This window comes from Rattus norvegicus, chromosome 6, assembly GCF_021556685.1.
Source record: "Rattus norvegicus strain SHRSP/BbbUtx chromosome 6, alternate assembly SHRSP_T2T, whole genome shotgun sequence".
NCBI lineage: Eukaryota > Metazoa > Chordata > Mammalia > Rodentia > Muridae > Rattus > Rattus norvegicus.
In genome coordinates, this window is record NC_141539.1 from 106,695,579 (window position 1) to 106,718,002 (window position 22,424).

The 22,424-nt window shown below is 44.3% G+C and overlaps 2 protein-coding genes across 13 annotated transcripts; one reads left to right on the forward strand and one right to left on the reverse strand.

Annotated features, from left to right (window-relative positions):
• The first annotated feature begins 653 nt into the window (after positions 1-653).
• On the forward strand, positions 654-5,364 carry Srsf5 (serine and arginine rich splicing factor 5). 11 transcript variants are annotated; one of them, NM_001195505.1, is made up of 8 exons: positions 654-902; positions 1,647-1,791; positions 2,190-2,260; positions 2,367-2,465; positions 2,646-2,715; positions 3,944-4,017; positions 4,347-4,457; positions 4,569-5,364. In NM_001195505.1, the coding sequence occupies exons 2-8, from the start codon at positions 1,666-1,668 to the stop codon at positions 4,825-4,827; spliced, it is 810 nt and encodes a 269-aa protein (NP_001182434.1). In that variant the 5' UTR covers positions 654-902; positions 1,647-1,665; the 3' UTR covers positions 4,828-5,364. The 11 variants fall into 11 exon arrangements, with proteins under 11 accessions (NP_001182434.1, NP_062130.2, NP_001182435.1 ...); NM_019257.3 differs by having other exon boundaries at positions 654-777; NM_001195506.1 differs by having other exon boundaries at positions 654-773.
• A 2,840-nt stretch (positions 5,365-8,204) lies between these two features.
• On the reverse strand, positions 8,205-22,064 carry Slc10a1 (solute carrier family 10 member 1). Of its 2 annotated transcripts, XM_087552279.1 has the most exons (6): positions 21,930-22,064; positions 21,375-21,848; positions 14,285-14,495; positions 12,045-12,223; positions 10,219-10,415; positions 8,205-8,810 (listed from the first exon to the last, which is right to left on the reverse strand). In XM_087552279.1, exons 2-6 carry the CDS (start codon positions 21,728-21,730, stop codon positions 8,665-8,667), a joined length of 1,089 nt encoding a protein of 362 aa, XP_087408405.1. In that variant the 5' UTR covers positions 21,731-21,848; positions 21,930-22,064; the 3' UTR covers positions 8,205-8,664.
• Positions 22,065-22,424: the final 360 nt, after the last annotated feature.

Consider the following 22,424-nt stretch of genomic DNA (forward strand, 5'->3'; position numbering starts at 1 on the left):
CTGTTAGCTGAAAACAACTCAGTTTCTGAGGCTCATCAGAACTGTCACAGCACTGAGAGAGGAATTCAGTAGAGGCTCAAAGAACCCTCTCTCCTTTAAGCACATTGGTAAGAATAACTTGCAGAAGGGGACCAAAAAAAAAAAAAACAAAAAAAAAAAAAACAAAACAAAAAAAACCAAAAAACCAAAAAAAACCCCAAACAAAATCCATGGACTTGATGCTCAGGCTAGTAATCCTGTCACTCTGAAGGCGGGACAGATGGGAGTTCTAGCTCAAGGCTAGCCAGGGCTGCTTAGTGAGACAACATGAATTTTTAAAAGAAACAGGTGTTTTTGCAAAGCCTGGGCTTCTTTTACTTGGTAATCTTCGAGGGAGCTAAGAAAAATCTTTGGACACATCTTTTCGTATCCAAAGATGCTCCACGGTGTATCAGTCGCGCCAACGGAGCGAATGTCTCTAACCACCGCCCTCCCACTACCCACAGACCACCCACTGCTTTCGCAGGGGGTCACCCTAAGGAAACCCCGCCCCACTAGGACTTCCGGCTCCGCGGAAACTTCTGTTCTAGGCTCCAACGGGGCGGTACCCGGGCTTCTGGAGCCGCCCTGGAAGTGACGTAAGGACGCTCCTTCCATTTTGTGAACGTCCGAGCTGCTAAGTGCGTCAGTTGTGGAGAGACGTAGAGGAGTTGAGTTCGTGTGTGTAGGGAGGCAGACAGCTCCGACGCAGACTACGGACCTCTCCAGGTCTCAGCCGTCAAAGACCCTGTCCGGTAGGTGAGTGGCTCGCTTTGAGGGCAAGGCTTCTCGGATCGAGGCTTCTTCATGGCCGCTCGGGTCGCGAGCGGCCGGGGCTTCGCTCTTTGCGGAGGACGGCGTCTAACAGAGCGCAGTTGATTGAGGTGGGCGCTGGGGCACGTCTCCCTTTTGGTGTTGCTTGAGGGGACACAAGGCGGAAGGGCGGGCGTGGGGGAGGGCGTTTATAGAGGGAAGCAGCGCGCCCCTCCCCGCCACCCTTAGGTGGTTCTTATCCGGTCCTTATGCTTGTACGCTGGTATCCGGCCTTGCCCGAGGCTGCAGTTCCTTATTGGCCTGCAGGCTCGGCGCCCAGGGCCCGGTTTGCCCGCGGCTGAGGGGGGAGCTCGGCTCGCTCGCTCCTCCCCCGCCGCAGACTCGGCCGTCGCCATTTTGTGCTGCGAACGCGCCCGTCGCCGACTGCGCAAGCTCGGTTGTGGCGTCGCGAGATTCCGGCTTGTGACGCTCGGGGAGGCCGGGACGCGGGCGCGGCCGGCTGCCATTGGACAAGGCCTTGCAGAGGGCGGGGTCGGCTTCACCCGCATTTCTCGGCCTTTCCTTAACTGCGGCAGATGGGAGGGGGCCCGGGAGCCGGGAACGGAGCGCGGCTGCGCAGTGTAGAAAGGTGGCAAGTGGGCGTTGCGGTTGGTGTGGAACCTGGGAGGGGGTCGTTTGGGAAGTTGAGTGTAAACTTGAAGTTTGAATGTGGGAGTCTTGAACGACTTCAGAGGTCCATGGCGACCGTGTTAGTAGAGTTGGTAAAGGTTTTTGGTTCTCTTTGACTGCTTGACTGAACCTTTTCCCCCTGTGCCATTCATTGACATTGTCTTGATTGAATTACTGCCTAACAGGAAACACTAGCCGGGGATCATGAGTGGCTGTCGAGTGTTCATTGGGAGACTAAATCCCGCAGCGAGGGAGAAAGATGTGGAAAGATTCTTCAAGGGTTACGGACGGATCAGAGATATTGATTTGAAAAGAGGTTTTGGTTTTGTGGTAAGTACTTCCAACTGAGTTGAATTATCTGTCAAGATGTAGGTGACCTAGTGGTGGCGGCAGCGGCACATGCTTTAGTCTCTGGTGCTTGGGAGGCAGAGGCAGGGCCGATTCACAGAGAAGCCTTGTCTCTAAAAAAACCAAAGTGGGTAGAGCTTTTGTGATGAGCAATGATTTTTAAACTCACTTGAGTCCACTTGAATTTTTTTTTCCCCCAGAAAGATGATGGATGTGGCCAAACGGCAGTGGGTTCTATTAAGAATTAAAAGTAACTGCTGGCTGGAGTTGATTCCCAGTCGCTCCTAGATTAGGCTTATCCAAACACTTTTCCATGATTTTAATATGCTGTAGAATGCATTTCCAAAAGCTCTACCCAGTGTCCAATTCCTACATTTTAGGAATTTGAGGACCCAAGGGATGCAGATGACGCTGTTTATGAACTTGATGGGAAGGAACTTTGCAGTGAAAGGTAAGCAAGATTGGTTCATAACTAGTTCTCCAGGGAAGTAGAGCAGACTGGACATTGGAGTAAGTGCTCCTGTGTGTAGTGTATTAATGCACTTTTCACCTCGTAGGGTTACTATTGAACATGCTCGGGCTCGGTCTCGAGGTGGAAGAGGTAGAGGACGATACTCCGACCGTTTTAGCAGTCGCAGACCTCGAAATGATAGACGGTATGTGGTTTGGCTGATGGGGCTTAGGATAGGACCCATTAGAATTAAATGGTTCTCAGACTAGTTTGTCTAGTTAGTCCACATGCTGAGAAACTTGATTGGTAGAAGTCTCTAGAATCACTGTTTTGGCTTAAACTTGTCACATAGCATCTGACATTGAATGCTTACTTTTTTCTTCAGAAATGCTCCACCTGTAAGAACAGAAAATCGACTTATAGTTGAGAATTTATCCTCAAGAGTCAGCTGGCAGGTTTGTTGAAATACAGTTTTGATATTTTAATGTGGCATTTAAGAATGTTAATGGGTAGTTAATGTTTTATTAATATATCTTAAATTATTGCTTTATCTTAAATTAATGGATTTAATTCAATTATAATTTTAAACTTTAGTTAAATGTAACTGGGGGATGTTTCAGATTTTAATATTAGTGATCAAATGTAAATGTTTTGAGGTTATTTTTTCATGTTTTTTAAAATCAATTTTAACCAAATATTAAACCCTTTATTTGCCAGCCTATCTGTGTCGTTGGCCTTATGACGAGGAGTGCCTGTGGGTTATCCTAATCGTTGTCTTGGTCACTCTTGGTTGGGCCTGGTTGACTTTGCCAGTCAGCTCCTACAGTGATCAGTTGGCCACCTCTAGATCTGTGTTTGCCGGTCTAGACGTAATCGGTGCACTTACTTGAAGTGCCGGGTTGCAGCGATCCCAGAACGTTGATAACGTGATCTGATCCCTAAGTTGAGAGCTGTCTTCCTGTAACGCTTCCGAATAAGAGGTCCTGGTCGAAAGAGTTGAAAGATACGAAATTAGTTGGTCGTTGGAATCCTGATCGCAGTAAAGTGGTCCTTGGTAACTGCACACGAGTAAAACATGTCTGCATCGCCAGTAGTCTGCTAATAGGGAGGGCTGTGCGATTAAAGGCTTCCATCGATTGGGTAGTATCCTTCAAGTGGGTGGCGAAGAGCCAGTCGGGCCTATGTCATGAAGGTTTCTCCGACCGCTTAATGGTTTGCTGCTTGACTAGCCTAGGGAAATGTTAATAAAGGTAAAGTAAATTTTTTTAATGACATATGGGGCACAAAATAACTGGTGTCTTTGTAAATGTTGTTTTACTTTTTTTTGTTTTTGTTTTTTTTAAATATAAGACTAGTCTTTAAAAGATGTACTGTTCCTTTTTGTTTTTTTGTTGTTTGTTTTGTTTTTTTGTTTGTTTTTCCCCCTTTTTGTACTGAGCTCAGTTAGACTAATACTATAATGTTAAAAACTGGAATTTCCTCTAGCATTTTGCTTAAAAGCAATATGCTATTTGCTTATTTCGTGCCCTGGCATACTTTTTGAATTCCGATAGAATACAAGTGTGGTATATGCCATGTTTGTACTATCTAACAACTTCTCTTCCAGTAGTCTTGTTTATACCATGTGGTTGTTTGTGTGTCACTTTTCCCTTTCTCTCCTTAACATAATTGTCTTGTGTTAAGGATCTCAAAGATTTCATGAGACAAGCTGGGGAAGTAACCTTTGCGGATGCACATCGACCTAAACTAAATGAAGGGTGAGTGTTGATGCCTTGGAGTTTTTATTGTGGTATTGCTAGTATCTAAAATTGTACGTGTGCTTGACTTTGGTAGTTTGGGGAGAAAGGTTCTATCACAAGGGACTGTTGGTAATACTGGCATTTAATAGGTAACACATTCCATAGTACATTGGCGGACACCCCACAGAGTTGACTGTCTAAAACCAAACTGCGCTGTGTGTGTCAGAAATGACTTAATCCAGCAGTAAACAGCAGGGAATAAACTCAGGCTTACCTTGATCTGGTAGGCAGTCTACAGGGCTATTGGGTATATAATCTTTAAAGGGAATTTTTTTTCTCCATTTTAGGGTAGTTGAGTTTGCCTCTTATGGTGACTTAAAGAATGCTATTGAGAAACTTTCTGGAAAGGAAATTAATGGGAGAAAAATCAAATTAATTGAAGGCAGCAAAAGACACAGGTACTCTTTCGTTTATTTTTAAGCCAAAAGTCTTACTTGCTGGCTTTTAGAGCTCTGTCATGCAGGTTAATTTCTTCTCTCTCTTTCCTCCTCCCCATTTTTTCATAGCAGGTCAAGAAGCAGGTCACGATCTCGGACCAGGAGTTCCTCTAGGTCCCGTAGCCGATCCCGTTCACGCAGGAGCAAGTCTTACAGCCGATCAAGGAGCAGGAGCCGGAGCCGGAGCAAGTCCCGTTCTGGTAGTAGGTCTCCCGTGCCTGAGAAGAGCCAGAAACGTGGTTCTTCGAGTAGATCTAAATCTCCAGCATCTGTGGATCGCCAGAGGTCCCGATCCCGGTCCAGGTCCAGATCAGTTGACAGTGGCAATTAATTAAACTGTAAATAACTTGCCCTGGGGGCCTTTTTTTAAACAAAACAAAACAAATTCCCAAACCATACTTGCTAAAAATTCTGGTAAGTATGTGCTTTTTCTGTGGGGTGGGATTTGGATGGGGTTGGGCTGGATTTCTTTGTAGATGTGGACCACCAAGGGGTTGTTGAAAACTAATTGTATTAAATGTCTTTTGATAAGCCTTCTGCTCACACTTTTGTGACTGTCTGAAGTATATAGTTTGTGTATATTGATAGAGCTCTTTTATAACTAAAGCATTTAATTTTTTGTACTAGAAAAACTTTTGAATATTTTAGTTCATTGTTCAGATATGTTAACTTAAGATTAGTTTAATTGCTCAATTAAACTAATGAATAGCTTTGGACACTTTAAAAGAGCTCTAAATTTGCTTGTATATAAAAGCTTAGTTTGAGTTTTCCTTGTTAGGGTCAAGGGTGTCTTCTTGCCCATTAACAGCTGTAGATAGACTTAAAGCAGCTGTTTGTTACTGATAATAAAATACTAAGTATTATAAAACTGCTTTTGGTCTGTTTTTCTCAAGAAGTCCTGTATGGTTTATTCTATCACATTCTGTGTATTTTAAGTTAAAAACTACACATGTAGAACCTTGAAGTGGTGTGGTATGAGCTTTTAAAAGAAATCTTTTGCTATTTGAAGCTAGTGAAGGAGAATGCAAATGGATGGAAACTGACAACTAGGTTGAGTGACAGTTACCTGGTATTTCTTCCATACCTCCTTTTCCTGTTGCCACCTGACTTGAATTGCCATCACATTATTTACCGTAAACAGAAAGGGCAGTGGTTTGGTAAACATAATAATAAGATCCAGTGCAAGTTTGTCAGATGTAACACAGTTGAGATGGTCAGAGTATAATTTCTCAGTGAGTGAAAGCATCCTGGCTTTAGTTCTGAGATATGTGATTATTTTGTTTTTTTTTTTTTAAGATTTATTTATATGTACACGTAGTTATCTTCAGACACACCAGAAGAGGGCATCAGATCCCATTACAGATGGTTGTGAGCCACCATGTGGTTGCTGAGATTTGAACTCAGGAACTCTGGAAGAGCAGTCGGTGCTCTTAACCACTGAGCCATTTCTCTAGCCCTTATTTATTTAGGTTTTGTTTTTTTTTTTTTGTCTTTTTTTTGTTTTGTTTTGTTTTGTTTTTTTGTTTTTCTTTTTTTCGGAGCTGGGGACCAAACCCAGGGCTTTGCGGTTGCTAGGCAAGCGCTCTACCACTGAGCTAAATCCCCAGCCCCCTTATTTAGGTTTTTAAGGATGGTTTTTGTGTGTAGCTGTAGTTTTTCTGGAACTCATTTTGTGGACCAGGGTGACCTGAATGTTGAGATTATAGGTGTGTGCCTCACCATCTGGCTAATATGTGTGTAAGGGAGAAATTTTTATTGTATGGGTATCTTAGTTGCATGTATGTGTGTGCACCAGTTGCAAGGAAGCCAGAAGGTGGTATGGGATTCCCTAGAACTAGAGAACCGTTATGAGCTGCCATGTGGGTGCTGGAACTCCAGGTCCTCTGGAGTCATCCTAATTGCTGAGCAATCTCTAGCTGCCTACTCCTGTGGGAGTGAGAACCGCTCTGGTATGTATGTGTAGGAAATGTTGCTCATCTTGAAGGCTTAGTTGTCAGGTGCTAATTTGGTAAGCATTTGATAGCAGAACGTCTTAATATTTGAGTGCTTTTGGAGTTGAGTAAATCCTCAAAAATGTGTTATAGGAAATTTAGGGGCTTTTCAAAGGACTAATTAAAGATCCAGGATTTCTGGTTTTATACCTTAGGACTAGACAGGCATACTTACTGGGGAATAAAAGTTAAAAAAAGCTTGTCTCAAAGTGGGAGTCAGGGAATGAGAGCTGGCATTTTGGGATGAGTTTTGGGAAAAGATTTGAGAACTCAGATCACGGACGGTAGTTGATCCTTAACAGGCTAGATCTAGGAGTAGTGGTGTGCTTGTTTACCCGGGGAACTGTTGACATAACACTGGCAGAACCTAGCATTCTCTACCAGCCATCCTTTCTAGTACACTAAGGGAACTGACAGGTTGAAGTATTAAAGTACTAAGACCTGAGATTGGAGAGGTTAGTGATAATTTTTGAGATGAGAGTCTCACTGTCTGGCTTGTGCTATGTATTATATAGACCAAACTGGCCTTTAACCCCTGTACTCGCCAGTGCAGCATGTGCCACCACAGCCTCGATAGACTTATGAAAGGATATTTTAGGATTAGTTTTCTTTGTTTTTTTTTAAATCTATTTCTAAGGATAGTTTGAAGCCCCAGGTCAGCCTTTCCTGAAGGCTTAGATTGGTTTTTAGTTTATCACATCTTGTACATAGATTCATTTGGATATTTAGAGAAGGCATTGAGCAGATGAGCCCCAAAATGTAAAAAAATTAAATATTTTTTACGTTGCTTATTGGCACTGTTGTATAACTGGGCTGGCTTTGAACCTAATGTAGCTGATGACCGGCCCAAAGATGCTTGTGTTAGACTGCACTAACAGACTGGTGCTGTGCTTTGCTTGGTACAGTGTAACGCAGACTGCCTTCAGACCGAGGCAAGTGCTTTCAAGTGGTCTGCCACTGTGCCATTTTAAGAAACACGTAAAGGTGAACCTGATTTGTCCATTCTTTTTTTTTTTTGGTTCTTTTTTTTGGAGCTGGGGACCGAACCCAGGGCCTTGCGCTTCCTAGGTAAGCGCTCTACCACTGAGCTAAATCCCCAGCCCCGATTTGTCCATTCTTAAGTGCTTGTTAATCCTGCAGATTTGTCAAACAGGTACCCTGATGTGGCTTCAGTTGTACACTGATGGGAAATACAAAGAGTAGTTTACCATGTTTAACTGTATGCAATGGGTAGTTTATTCATCTTTCAGTGTTTTTAGTGTCTGAGTAAACAGTGAAAAATGTTTAGATTTCATAGAATATAGCGGTTTGAATATTTTTCCGTCTAGTTCTCCCAAGGTTTTGGAGTGCTTGATGCCACCGATTGTAAATTGGTAGAATGGGTGTGAAGTGGAATTGTGTCGGCTTGTTACTCTGTTTTTAAGAATTCTTGCTTTCTGGTATTTGAAACCCTTCGTAGTGGGTGGCAATTTTGGCCTATTTGCTTTTTTTTTTCTTTTTCTATTTTTTTTTTCTTTTTCTATTTTTTTTTTTTTTTTTTTCTTTTTTCCGGAGCTGGGGACTGAACCCAGGGCCTTGCGCTTGCTAGGCAAGCGCTCTACCCCTGAGCCAAATCCCCAACCCGGCCTATTTGCTTTTGTTCCTCTTTGTCTGCTTGGTATTGATTGTAATTGAACCCAAGTCATGTGGCAAAGGGGGAAAAAAAAGATTCTTTTGGTAAGTTAGAACTAGGAGTTGCACTTTATTTCATTTTGAGTAACATGAAGCAGGTTGTGGATGTTTAATGAACAAAACACCTGCTTACTGGAAAGTTTGGAAATAGTGAAGTTAATGTTTATCAGATGAAGCTGTTTGGTTCAGCTTTCATAGAGTTCATAGCCACTGAAAAGTGTTTTTGGTTTCTTGAGACAGTCTTGTTTTGTATACTTAAGGTTGATCTTGAGTTTCTGAGCATCGGGATTATAGGCAGGAACATTTTTGCCTAATTCTTGTTTATCTTTTAAATAGAAAATTTAAACAAAAAGCAAATTGGTATGGGTTACAGTTACTGGATAGATAGATGCCCTTCTGTCTCAGTTCATGGCTCCATGGTTCTGATGGTTTGCCCGAAGTGCTAGACAAACATTCCGGCAACGTCGACGTTCGTTCCTTTTCTTGCTGCTTCGAAGTTTCACATTCTAATTTGCCATCTGACCAGAATTCAGGCCATTAGGGGAAGGACCAGGTTGGAGAGGAGGAATATTCCCATTGTGGGTACCTTTTTCCAGAGCTGCTGGAGTAGCATCCTCAGTTGCAGCAGCTTTGTAGGTAATTTTTGTTTGGTCTGTAAGGTTAAAGAGAGAATGAGTGTAAAACTGGCTTGGATGAGGATGGTCCCTATGGGCTCATTTGAATGCTTGGTTTTCACTTGGAGGAGCTGCTTGAGGATTAGGTATGGCCTTGTTGGAGGTGTGGCTCATTGGGGTTGGGCTTTTGAGGTTTCAAAAGCCTGCATGTCATTCCATTCCCATTAGCCTTTGCCTGTTTATGGATCAGGCTCATTTATGCTCATTTACTGCTCCAGTGCCCTGCCTGCCTGCCAGTCCATGCTCTTTGTCGTGATGATAATGAACTCTAATCCTCTGAAACTGTAAACCTAATAAACTCAGCTCACAGCAAACTTTCAAACTTTCCTGAGAAAAATAGCTAAGACAGACAGCCAAATGCAAGAACTCTTGAGGGAGCGCTCTGTATTTGTATCCACCATCTCCTCCCTTTCAGGAAGATTTGCTTTTCCTTTGAGATCCCTAATGTGGTGCACTACAGTAAGATGTTCTGTGTGGTATTTTCATCACTGTAACAACTCGTGTACACATAGGAAGTAGAGCAAAGGTAGGTTTAGGTGAGTAATAGTGACTTAAATTCTGAAGGACTTGCAAGGTAGGAAGAAAGCTTTTGAATGATCAGACTTCAAACTGCCCAACCCCTACCTTCCTCAGCCTGAGTGTGCCTCCCCCTCCCCCAAAGGTGGTAGTGGTGAGGGACTTTGAAGGTAGGAGTCAGAGTCCTCCATGCTCTCCCTCTACAGTAGAAGAAATGGGTCAGATAGTTTTCTTTCAGTTTTGGTGCTGGGGTTTTAAGTATTGGCTCTCTTAGGTTTCACAGATTGGAATTTTCTAGACTATCACATTCAAGGTTATTACAGATCTTTCTGGGACTACAACTTTAAACCTGGAACCTTGATGTCTCTGCCATCTCCTGTGCTGTCTGTTACAAGTGTTAGCTGAGACTCAGCAACGTTTGAACCAAAGCAGTTGGTGGTTATGTAGAGTGAACAGCTCTTTTCCTGATAACCAAGATGACGATTGCAAAGGGAACACTGGCATTTGCTAATATAGTGTGATGATGTCACCAAAGTTTGGTATCTGTCTTGAGGTGCAGTTCACAGTTCCTGGGGTCAAAAAAGAATCTCATCCTTGGTTTTGCAAATATGCAGTAGAGGAAATTGGGTTAGGACATAGATTTTTTTGTTTAAAAATAGAATTTTTGTTTAAAAGACAGGTTTCTGTGGAGGTAACTCTGGTTGAATGCTTTCTTAGCATACCTAAGGTTCTGGGTTTGATCTCCAGTACTAAAAAGACATGGCTGGACACAGTACATAATGTTGAATTTGAGCACTTGGGGGCTACCTCTTGTTGGTAGCTCAGGTCCAATGTAGCGGCAGTATTCGAGGGAGATGATTCAATACTCACCCTTTGGAGGCTTGATTTTCTCATAGCACCGGAAGATAATGATGATGAGAAGTCCTTCTGCAAGCTGGAAAATCATGTAGAGGAGAGGAAAGAAGAAAAGTGGCCCAATGACTTCAGGGGGGAAGGTCACATTGAGGATGGTAGAACAGAGTTGAATGTTTTGGAATCCTGTTTCCATGCTGATGGTGCGTCTGCAGCTGTGAGTGGGGGAGAAAAGCAGTGCTCAACAAGACAGTGGGCAGCTCTTGGGCCTGCCCCTTCCCCTTCTGATGCTTTAGTCCTACAGCATCCAGCATAGGAAGATGGGATTCAACCCCAAGAGTGATAGTGTTGAAAAGGTACAGAGAGTTTATAAAGGCTGTGTTGCATGCATGCATGAGTAAGCACATGTATGTGCTTGTGCCTGTTTGCACACATGAATACTTGGGACTACTTGGCCTTGTCTATACTAGGCATGTACTCTACCACTGAGCTACATTCCTCCAGCCCCGAGGAGGCCTTTGAATAGTTGGGAAATTTTGTCTGCTCTTACAGAATTGCTAAGTTTAAATTTGAAGGTGACTGGCAGGTGAAACCGGAAGAAGCCAGTATCCTTTATTAGCACGTTATATTAATTAGTCTTAACAGTTGTACTTTGATCAGATAGTGGGAGATTGAAATGTTGCAGACTTCATCCTGGGCCTCTTTGTAGTTTATGTATCTTTAATTCTAGACCTTGTAATTAAACATTAGCCCCATTATGTATCTTTGGAACTTGCTCCCCCAATTTTGCTTTACATTTTGTGGGTTGAAGAGCAGGATGTTTTACTTACACACATTCACCTGTGTGTTAAAGTACTTATGGTATTTAGTGTGTTACAGAGGATCACTCTGAGGGCCCTTGGTGCTGTGGCCATTGTGCTCTGTAGCTCCCAGAAGTAGTAGGACTGTATGTAGTACTGTGGTTATGCGCAGCCTTTTGCCTGGGTGATACAAGCACAGTCATTTCATCTTTATCAACAAGGTTGTAATAGTGGATTTTGTGTTTTGGAAATAAGTTTCTCTTAAAATGTAGGGGGCGGGGGGATTCTACTAATGCATCAGCTCACAACTTGTAGGTCACTACCCTTTTTGGGGGGTGGATGACTCTTTCAGGGGTTGCCTAAGACTTTTGGAAAACAGACGATTCATAGCAAAATTTGTTACGAAGTAGTGACAAAAATAATTTTATGGTGGGGTCATTACATATAATATGAGGAAGTATATTAAAGGGTTGCAGCATTAGGAAGGTTGAGAACCATTGTACTAATGTTTTAGACTCCCACAAATACCTGTTTAGGCTGACAGGAGGAAAGGCTCCCTTCCCACAGACCCTCAGGTTGAATGTTTTTTTACAGTGGCTGTGTAGGCTGACAGGAGGAAAGGCTCCCTTCCCACAGACCCTCTGGTTGAATGTTATTTTACAGTGACTGTGTTTATGAGTTGGTTGCACTCTAGCTAAAGACTTGAGCTTGCAGTACCATTTAGCATAACTTTGGATTCAAGCCTTGTTAGAATAAGAATGGGCAAGGAAAGAAAGTATTAGCATTGACATTAAAGCTACTCCAGGGCCTTCGAACTCCCAGGGGCTATTTCAAGGTTGGGAGAGAGGGCACACTTTGCCTTTACCACCCTCCCATTCTCCTCCCAACCCCCCTGTATTTCTCATTGCCCAAGGCTCTTGGTTAGTTGGTGCCTTGGAACATATGCTAGGAAAATGTGCTGCCCATATCTCAAGCTTCCTTATTCTTTATCCTTTCCAAAGAGACTTAAGAGACTCTGAGGACAGTGGGTCCTAGACCACCTACCTTGGATTGAGTTGGAAGAGAGCAGAGAGAATGTAACCCATCAGAAAGCCAGAGAAGGGCATCAGGGAGGAGGTAGCCAGTAAGTGTGGTGTCATGACGAACATGATGCTGTTGCCCACATTGATGACAGAGAGGGCTGTGACAGCCACAGAGAGGAGGAAGGTGATGATCATGCCTCCCTGGACATGGGGACAAAAGAGACCATCAGAAGGCTGGGAGTGGGCACAGAGGAGTGAGGAGACATGGTAGGAAATGGAATTTGAAAACCTTTATCTTCCCATTTCTTTGGATTTCTTATTAGTAGTTAGAAAAATATTTGGCTAATACTTTAATGACTAAAATTCAGCCAAGCACAGCCAGCTGCTTTTCACATAGCTCCAGAGAGCTGTGAAGTTCTTAATGAAGTGTGTAGTTGGGAAGGGATGAGATTCTGGTCCCATGAAGCTGAGAACATTTTAGTCCATATGTATACATTTGCACAAGACTCCATACACATATTTTGGAGCTGGTTAGAACCAGTCATATTTCTCAGCTTCCATTACAGGGAGAGACTTAAATGTTTCAGCCTTTCTCAACTTGTGGATAGCGACCCCCCAAAGGGATCGAGTGACCCTTTCACCCTTAGGTCCCCTAAGACGATTAGAAAATACGGATATTAGCAAAATTAGTTAAGTAGCAATAAAAATAATTTATTGTTGGGGTTCACTGCAACATGAACTGTACTTGAGGGTGCAGCATTAGGAAGGTTGAGAACCACTGCTTCAGGGTGAACTGTACATTAGGAAATTGCCAAGATTCATTTAAAGCAAAGCACATACACATGGTGGTTGCTTGAACCAGGTAGTCAACCTTTTTACTCCAAATGATGTGTAACCCTAAAAAGTCAGCTTGCTTGTGTGACCTGGAAACTAGATGAGAAAGTTTCAAAAATGTGTCCTAGCGTTGTAAACTCTGCAAGTCTGCCGTGCCACTCCCCCGCTCCCACAGGTAAGTACTGTAAAAGCAATTTATTGGGGGTAGTGGCATGGTTTTAGAATAAAAGTTAACTTTACAATGACATCTTGTACACAACTTTACTAGGTGGGTTCTGGAGAAATGACTGCTTAATGTTTTCGTCATGAGACATAGGATGTAAGCTTTCAGAGTGTTTCCATGCTTTTTTGCAGCATGCTTCAAAATGACAAAAATATGTAAGTTTAAGTCTCTGCTTTTAATCTTGAATAAAGTGGCAAAAAAAAAAGAAAGTCAGTTACCATGTTACTTTGTAGTGTTTATGTTGATGTCTTAGTTTCCTTTTTATTCCTGTGTGGATGTTCACTTGTTTTGCTGCAGCCAGTGTGGCCCAGGCTGGCCAACTTACTATATAGAAGAAGCTGACAAAGCTGAGTTCTTGGAGGAATGTTGGAGTCTCACATTCTTCTAAGGGCAAGCAGTGGTCTTTCTTCCTTCACCCTGGACAGGAAATGCTGGAAGTGTGTATGCTTCCTCTCGGTCTCTTCTAGCTAGGGAAATCCTCCAAGTTTGCCCTGTTGTTTTCTATTTGCCTGGCCTTTGTAAATCCCAACCTCTGTGTCTGGCACAAGTCTTAAAGACTACCAGACTTGTTTGCCTGCTATTGTTGGATTTTATTTCTCTTGTATGTAACTTTTTTCAAATGATAAACTCAGAAGACCCAGCTCTCAAGTGTATGGTAGAGACTTTAAGCATCAAGGAGCTTAGGTTTAATTTGTTTTAATTATATGAAGGTGTGTGTGAACGTGTGTGTGTGTGTGTGTGTGTGTGTGTGTGTGTGTGTGTGTGTGTGTACACGTGTGTGTACAGTGTTCACTTTCTCCTGACTCTTAAAAAAAAAACTATGCATGTTATAGTCTCATAAAGCAGTAGATACACCAAGGATAGACTTATTGTTACATTTATAATCAGGAAGGGAAGTCTGATTTGAGTGTTGTCACCATCTCCCTACATGTCCACATCTTAAAGCAGATCAAGGGGTGATGCTGCTAGGATGTACTGTGGCCTCAGGATGTGGAACCTTAGGATGTGAAGAAAAGGCTTAGTGGTCAAGTGCTATATCCTGTTCTGTCTTGGGACGAGTTTACATGACCCCAAGGGCTCATGACCTGTTGCCCTTGCCAAATGACCCTGCATTCAACTAGGACAGCTAGAGTGAACCTCCCTAGGCAGCCTGTGTGGTGGTAATTACTCAGTTACTGTACTCGTACAGGGCCCTTAGTTCTTACCTTGAGGATGTAGGGTACATAGTGTGGCCTTTTGGACTTGAGGACGATCCCTATGGTGCAAGGAATGAGAACTATGACTAGTGATATCATAATGCCTTTGTAGGGCACCTTGTCCTTAAGGTCTCCATCGTAGATGCCTTTGCTGTAGACGTATAAGAGGAGTGGCATCATGCCCAAGGCACTGAAGCTGGAGCAGGTGGTCATCACGATGCTGAGCAGTAGACATGGGAGGAACAAAGGAAAAGCCAGTTAGAGGTTTCAGTTCCTTCTGCGCCTGGCACCCACCGTGCTGAACACCTTGTGCTCTCTTGGGCGGTAAACGTACTGTTCTTTTGCTTATAGAGAAGCTGAATACTAGAAGGGTTTTGACTTATTGCACAGTCAGTGGTTGACGAAGATAAAAGAAGCCCAAGCCTGTCCAACTCCTTCAAACCCCATATATCAATGGAGAAGGTGCATCTGACTCAAATAAAAGGCATTTTCTTGATTGGTGTGGGAGGGCCCACCTCACTAGGGCACCAGCCCTGGGAAGCTGGATGCTATAGGATAGCAGACTGAGCAAGCCACAAGGAGCAAGCCAGTAAGCAGCACTCCTCCATGGCCTCTGCTTCAGTTTCAAGTTCTTGTCTTGACTTCCTTCAGTGGTGGGCTGTGATGTGGAAGTGTCAGCAAAATGAACCCTTTCCTCCTCAAGTTGCTTTTGGACACGCTAGTAGATCAAGATTAGAAACCCTAATTAAGACAGATGAAGAAAAACATTAACAAGATTTAATGTTATAAAAATTTAGTATACCAGCATTGGAGTATCCTAACTGGAATGATGCCTATAAAAGGTTTATTATTAAAAAGTTTAGTGGTAAGCAGCTTTAAAGATCTATAATAAAAGGTCGAAGACAATCCGTTATCACGTCATACATTGCAGTTCACACAGGAAGAGAAGTGGAAATGTGTAAGAAGAGAATATAAACTTTTTTTGGGGGGTCCAATGATGGATACAGGAAATTTTCCATCATAACGATTAAGAATTAAGAGGATTATAAACATGAGCAAGGTAAGATAAACGTGAGCAGTCTAATTGGGATCAGACAATAGATTTTTTCAAAAGATGGCATTTATAATCACAAAATTATATGAAAAATTAGAAATGAGTTTCAAGGAGATAAAAGGTTTTTACTGAGGAAATTAGAAAGGTAAGAAGAGACCTAAATAAGAACTGTCTGTGTCATAGTCATGGTGCAATGAGACAAGATCATGATAGTGGGTGAAGTTTGGGTGAGAAATCGTGTACTTGAACATTTGATTCCCACTTGGTGATGCTATTAGGGAAGGTTATATGACCTCAGGAGGGAGAGCTTTGATGGAGGATGTGTGTCACTGTGGGTGGCCTTTGAGATCCTGTAGCCTGACCCCATTTCTGGTTGCTTTTACTACATTTTAATTTAATATGTAGATGAAAATCATCCAACTTCCCATGCCTACCATCCTCCCTTCCCTACCTCTTGCCATGTCTTCCCTATTCTGGTGGATTTGATCCTTCTGGAAGTATAAGCCAAAATAAATAGTCTCAAACTTTGTGTGTAAATGCTGGGAATGTCGCCCGTTAGCACTGGCAGCTTCCAGAGGACCTGGATTCAATTCCCAGCACCTACATGGCCACTCAGACCCCATATGACAGCTCACAACTATTTGTAATTGCAGTTCCAGGGAGATCTGACCCCCTGTAGAGAGGGCACCAGGCAGGCCCGTGGTTCATTTGTACCCTACACAAGTAGACAAAATATATGTGCAAGTGCACACACACCACACCCCACAACACAAACGTGTATAAATGCAGTGCAGAGTTTGAAAATTTTGTTGATTTGAAAGCTGATTTTAGGGCTGGGGAGATGGCTCAGTGGTTAAGAACACTGACTGCTCTTCCAGAGGTCCTGAGTTCAATTCCCAGCAACCACATGGTGGCTCACAGCCATCTGTAATGGGATCTGATGCTCTCTTATGTGTCTGAAGACAGCGACAGTGTATTCACATACATAAAATAAATCTTTGAAAAAAAAAAAAAGACCGGGTTACTTATAAAAACAAGTTCTAAGTTGACTTAAGGTTTCCATGTGAAAGGCAAATATTTTCAAGTTTTTCAAAAAACATAGGAAATATCTTTATAAACAGTAAAGAATATATTAAACCTTTAGTCAAGAAAAAAACGAGTTGCCTAGGTTAGAAGCACTGTGCGAGGCATCATTAAACATGCATGTGAGTCCATGCTGTGAAGAGACAATATATTCAATCCACTCTCAAGGCCAGCTTAGTCTCCAGAGCAGGTTCCTGGATAGCCAGGGCTACAAGGAGAAACCATGTCTCAAGAAGCAAGCAGGCCATGACAAAGCTGATGATTCTAAATAAATAGAAAACTCAGATTCCCCGCTTGAGGAAGAGTGAAATGGAGTTAGGTCCAGCTCCCTTGCTGAAGATGTGGGAGTCCCGTGATTCCAGTTCCTGCGTTTACTCCAGGTGCTCTCACTTGGGAGCAAGGGAGCCATGCCTATGAAGCAGGCCATGAAATCAGGGCTGTCTCACAACGGATGAGTGAATGCCACAAACCACACGCTGTTCAAATACACGCAGTAGTTATTGTATTGACATCCTAACTGTGCCGGCTGGTTTTTGTGTCACAAGTGAGGGTCATCTGGGAAGGAGGAGTCTTAACTGAGGAAATGCCTCCATAGAATTGGCTTGTTCACAAGGGTGTTCTCTCCATTGAGGATTGGTGTGAGGCGCGCACACACACACACACACACACACACACACACACACACACACACACAGACATACATATGGTCCAGACATACATGGACACATACATACATGTACCACATATAGGCACACACATTAAAAAAGGGGGTGGAGTGGGGTGTTGGGGATTTAGCTCAGGGGTAGAGCGCTTGCCTAGCAAGCGCAAGGCCCTGGGTTTGGTCTCCCGCTCTGAAAAAAAGAAAAAAAAAGGGGGGGGTGATAGAGGCTTGTAATCTCAGCAGTCAAGTGGGGGCAGGAAGATCAGAAGTTCAAAGTCATCTTCAGTTGAGTTCAAAGCTAGCCTGGGCTACATGAAATTCAATCTCAAACAACGTAAAGCAAAACAAAACAATAACAAAAAAATGTATAAAATGTTCTTGGAGATGGGGAGCCAGGTGCTGGGAGGTACTCCCTTAGAGGTGGTGTAGAGGGAATGAGATTGAGGTGAAGTCTATGAGGGCTTCTGTGCAAGCTATTGGTCTCTCTGTAGAAGAACAGCTTATAAATTGTGTGTGTGTTTTCGTGTCCAGAGAAATCATGCTTGCTCTGGCTTGGTGTGACAGGAGTTCTGGAGTATGTTCTAAGACTCTGGAGCTGGGTTCCTAGACGCTCAGGTATTTGCTCTGCAATCACAGGTACCCGGGGCTGTCAGAGGTATCCATCCCCAAGCTGCCGGTGTCTGTGACTGTTGTGATCTTCAGTTTATCCTGAATAACCCAGATGGGGGGTGACCTTCAGGTTCTAGCCCTTGAGATTGGAGCCATCACAACACTGTGGACCTGGTTTCTGGTTACGGTGGGACGGATGACATGTTTGTGTTTTGATTTTTTTCCTTCCTCCATATGTTCTTAATTATTTTTGCTTTTTCAGACAGAATCTTATGTGTACTAAGAGTGATCTTCCTTCACTTTCCCAGGGCTGGTATTACACGCTTGTGCCTTACTTTATAAGTTATTTTGAGATGGACTCAAGCATTCTCCCACCTCAGCCCCCAGGTAGCAGGAACGACAGGCTTGTGCCATTGTACCCAGCCTCTTGCATAAGATTGAGTGCATCGCCTAGGCCCTACTTTTGGGAATCTGTAAACTCAGAAGGAATGAAGGATCAGATGCACTTGCTGAGGACACCGGGAAGTGACCAACCAGACCCTATGGTGAAGCGGGAAATGTGTTGGGATCCCAATGGCTTCCTGTGTGACAGTGGGCAACTTGTAGGGATCGTTGCTTCCCTAGCTGCTGGCTCGGGCTCTGCAATGGGATCAGCAGGTTAAAAGGAGCTGGGGAGCTTGAGGAGGGAAGAGTAGCCCAGGCTCTCTCCACGATGCTCATTTTGGCTAGCCTAGGCATCTGTGAGGTAGGAGCTGCCCTGCTTGGTTGCCTGCTGGTCCCATCTCAGACTTAATCTATTTGGAAGACAGAATAATGGTGAGAGGGCCCTGAGCTGGCTCTGGACACAACTTTTGCCCAGCTATCGGGAGATCTTTGGCAGGTTTCTTGACTTCTGTTTCCTAAGGAGTAAAACAATAAGAGTCTCACCATTTACTTCTAACTCTGGGACATTCTGAGCTTAAAGAGAGGCCTCAAAGTAGGCCTAGGAGCCACATTTGACTCTTGGACACTGCTTGCTTTGCACAGCCTTTTAGATATATTTGGATGACTTGATGATGTTTGAAAATTTGGAGAGTTCACCTAAAAATGGCGACTCAATCTTCTCTTGAAGAGCAGAAAGCTTGGGGCTGAAGAGATGGCTCAGCTGCTAAAAGCACTGGCTGCTCTTCCTGAGGACCAGGGTTCAACTCCCAGCACCCACACAGTGACTCAACCATCTATAGCTCCAGTTTCAGGGGGATCCAGTGCCCTCTTCTGGTCTCCATGGGCACCAGGACATACAAGTGTCTTTACATACATTCAGGTGAAGCATTCATACCTATAGATTTATTTTAAAAAGGAAAAGCAGCCAGGCATGGTGGCACATGCCTTTAATCTCAGCTCTTGGGAGGCAGAGGCATGTGGATCTCTGAGTTCGAGGCCAGCCTGGTCTACAAAGTGAGTCCACAGACCCTGTCTTGAAAAGTCAAAGCCAAAACCAAACTAAGCCAGCAAAAAGCAGGAAGCTGTGATGGCATGAATTTTTTTCCTGTACAGTACATTAAGTCTGTTCAGAGAGGCCAGTGCCTTTGAGACTGGTAGGCAGCTTCCAATCACTCTGTCAATGAACAGGCTAGCTCTCAAGACATCTATAGACGCACCAGCTCTAAAGCCAGCCAGCCCCTGACCAGAGGTGCTAAGCCTTTCCTCATCTGTGAATGTGGTTGGTTATGGCACTCCCTCCTGTATGTTACCAATCCGTGTCAGTCGCCAAAACAAGGACCAGTGCAGGACGTATATACGGCGGACAACATGAGTATCGAGGGATTAAAACTGGACTTTGCTGGGGGAGGGGCTGGAGAAACGGCTCAGTGGTTAAGATTACTAGCTGCTCTTCAGCTGATTTGGGTTTGATTGCGAACACCCACGTAGCCATTCACAGCCATCTGGAACTCTAGTTCTAGGGGGATCCAGTGCCCTCTTCTGTCTCTCTTGGGTACTAGGCACACAGTGCAAAGAGACATACATACACATAAAAAAAAAATAAGTTGGGGCTGGGGATTTAGCTCAGTGGTAGAGCGCTTACCTAGGAAGCGCAAGGCCCTGGGTTCAGTCCCCAGCTCCGAAAAAAAGAACCAAAAAAAAAAAAAAAAAAACAAGTTTAAAATTTGACTTTGTCGAAAAGAGTGTTTCGTGAGTGGTTCTCAGCATTGCTGCCATTGCTATAATATTGCACGTAGGAACTTTTCAGGACAGCTGGGATTGAAAGTCTGCCAGTGGGATCTGAGGCCTGGTTAATGTGTATGCGAATGACAGGTTTGCTTAGGAGGAAGAGGCTTTGGCAAACGGTGGCTGCACCAATGCTGCTGGTAGAGTCTGGGATCTAAAACCAAACACTGAGCACAGTGCAGGAGCCATCTCCTTGATCTTACAACAAGCTAGGTGCAGTGGGAGGACTCCTAGGGCCTCCTAGTGGGGCTGATTAGAGAGGGGCATCATTAACAGCCACCAGTTGATGAGAATGTGATACTTGGTTACACTTAAAAACTTACCCATTATCCTTCATGCTGTCCTATCGGCTGCTTCCACAGATACACAGATCCCCAGAGTGCCCCCTTTCTGACTAATGCGACTACAAATTCCTTCTGCACCAGAGCTGAGGTTTAACCTGGACATCTTGGAGACAGATAAGGCTTACAGGACAGCATGACTAATGTCTTGCCCCTCCTTCTAGTTGCCCTCATGCTGCCTTGCCTCATCAGGAGAGACTTCTTGGTTGGTTTTCCTTGTAAAGTTTAGTCACAGGCAAGGTGGCCACGGAACCAAGTAGATTGGCTTTGGGTTCCCTCCTTTACTTGACACTGAACGTCTCCACTGAGAGCAAGCCCAGAGGGAGACTGGCTTAAGTCCGAGGCTGTGTTTCTGTGGTGAGTTCAGCCATGGTGTGGGCTGCCCAAGCGAGCTGAGAGGGCCTTCTCTCCTGGGCATTCACTGCTGTTGGTTGCAGCTGTATGAAGGACAGATAATCCACCAAGCCTGAGGAGTCCGGCTCTTCAGAGTGAGACCTCACTGGTTTCTGGTCAGGATGTTCTAGGCTCAGGCTATTGTTAGCCTTTTCCCTGCTTGTTATACTGAGTGAAGCCCAGTCTAACCTGGGCAACTGCTGGGACCTCAATTCTACATGAGGTTTCTTTGGATGGCAATCTCACCACATCTGACACATCTGAAGGGTCTTAGCAGATACTCTGGATGCCCAGATACTGGAGAAAGAGCCTTTGGAATCTCTTCTCTGCAGGAATTTAAAATGTTTGTTTGGTTCCCAGTCACGTTGGCCTGCCTGGAGTGTTCTGGACCCATTATGGCCCCTTTTAGATTTTCAGTCTCAGAACTGATACACCATGTCACATTCAGCTGCCTGCAGTTCTGAGGTACTCTTTCATTGAAATCTCCTTTACAGTGGTCCTGTAGAGACTTCAGGGAGTTTAGGGGTGTCTAACCTACCTCTGGACCAGCTTAATGTTTTTTACTTGTGATTTTTAAAGCAAAGAAACTCCAGAGCCTGCCCCAACTTAGCATAAGCCTTTGGCATTCAACACCAACCTCAATCCAGCTCTTACACCCCCCTCTCCTAGCTCCGGCATAGATCTTCTCCAGATCATGACATCTTTGCAGCACCCCATGCCACACTGCTCCCTCCTAACCCTCTGTCCTACCTGAGGTTCATGTCCCCCTTCATGGCCAGGGTGAAGAGGTTGGACAAGTTCCCCCCGGGAGAGCAGCCACAGATGAGGATGGCCAGAGCTTCAATGTTGCTCAGGTGAAAGATCTTGCCGAGAAGAAAAGCAGCGAGGGGCATGATGCCAAACTGGGCCACCAAGGCAACGATCACCCCTTTGGGCTTCCACAAGTGAGCCTTGATCTTGCTGAATTCCATGGTGCAGCCCAGTGAGAGCATGATAAGCAGCAACATTAACACCAGGATGATGCTAAGCGCCTTGTCTGTGGCCCGGTGGCCAAAGCCAGGCGGCAGGGAGAAATTGAAAGGGGCTGATACGTTGTGCACCTCCATCCTCTGGCACAGCGAACACGGCCCTCGCTCTCTGCTGCTGTCCTTCCTTGCCCAGAGCTTGCTGGATGTTTTCTTCAGTCAGTCCCCTTTCAGGACAGAGTTTGTGGACAAAATGTGGCTGTGGGCAAATAAAAGATTAACCAGCAGAACCACAGTTGTGGTTATAAGAGCCCATAACCTTATGCCCCGGATCTCCTACCTTGCTCAAGTTTCCTGACCTCTGTGACTGCCTGGTGGCACTCATACCCAGCCCAGGGTTGACTCTTCCCCTTCTGCATATACTTTCCTCATAGTGCTTCTGAGACCCACCCATGACCTGCAACAAAGCAGGTCTACTTTTCCCTTCAGTTCCTGCTTCAAGCTCGGTCTCTGAGGCTTCAGGCTGTTTCCTGAGTAAAGGTGCCTTCCCTATGCCCAGTGAGTCACCATCTGTTGTCAAGAGAAAGAGACTGTTTTGCCTTTGTTTTCCTCCTCTAAGTGGCAAAGGCTAGAGGGCCATGGGACAGGATGGGGGGATGCGGTGTTGCTGTCTTCAGGAGAGGATGTGGCCACGACTTTCTTCCTCTGACACCTTGTTTTGTGCCCATATCTGGAACGTACGTGTCCTGTTGGTGTTGGTATTGGTGTTGGTGGTGGGGCACCATGAATCCTTGAAAGACTTACTTATCTCCAGAGGGGGAAAAACTTTCTGAGG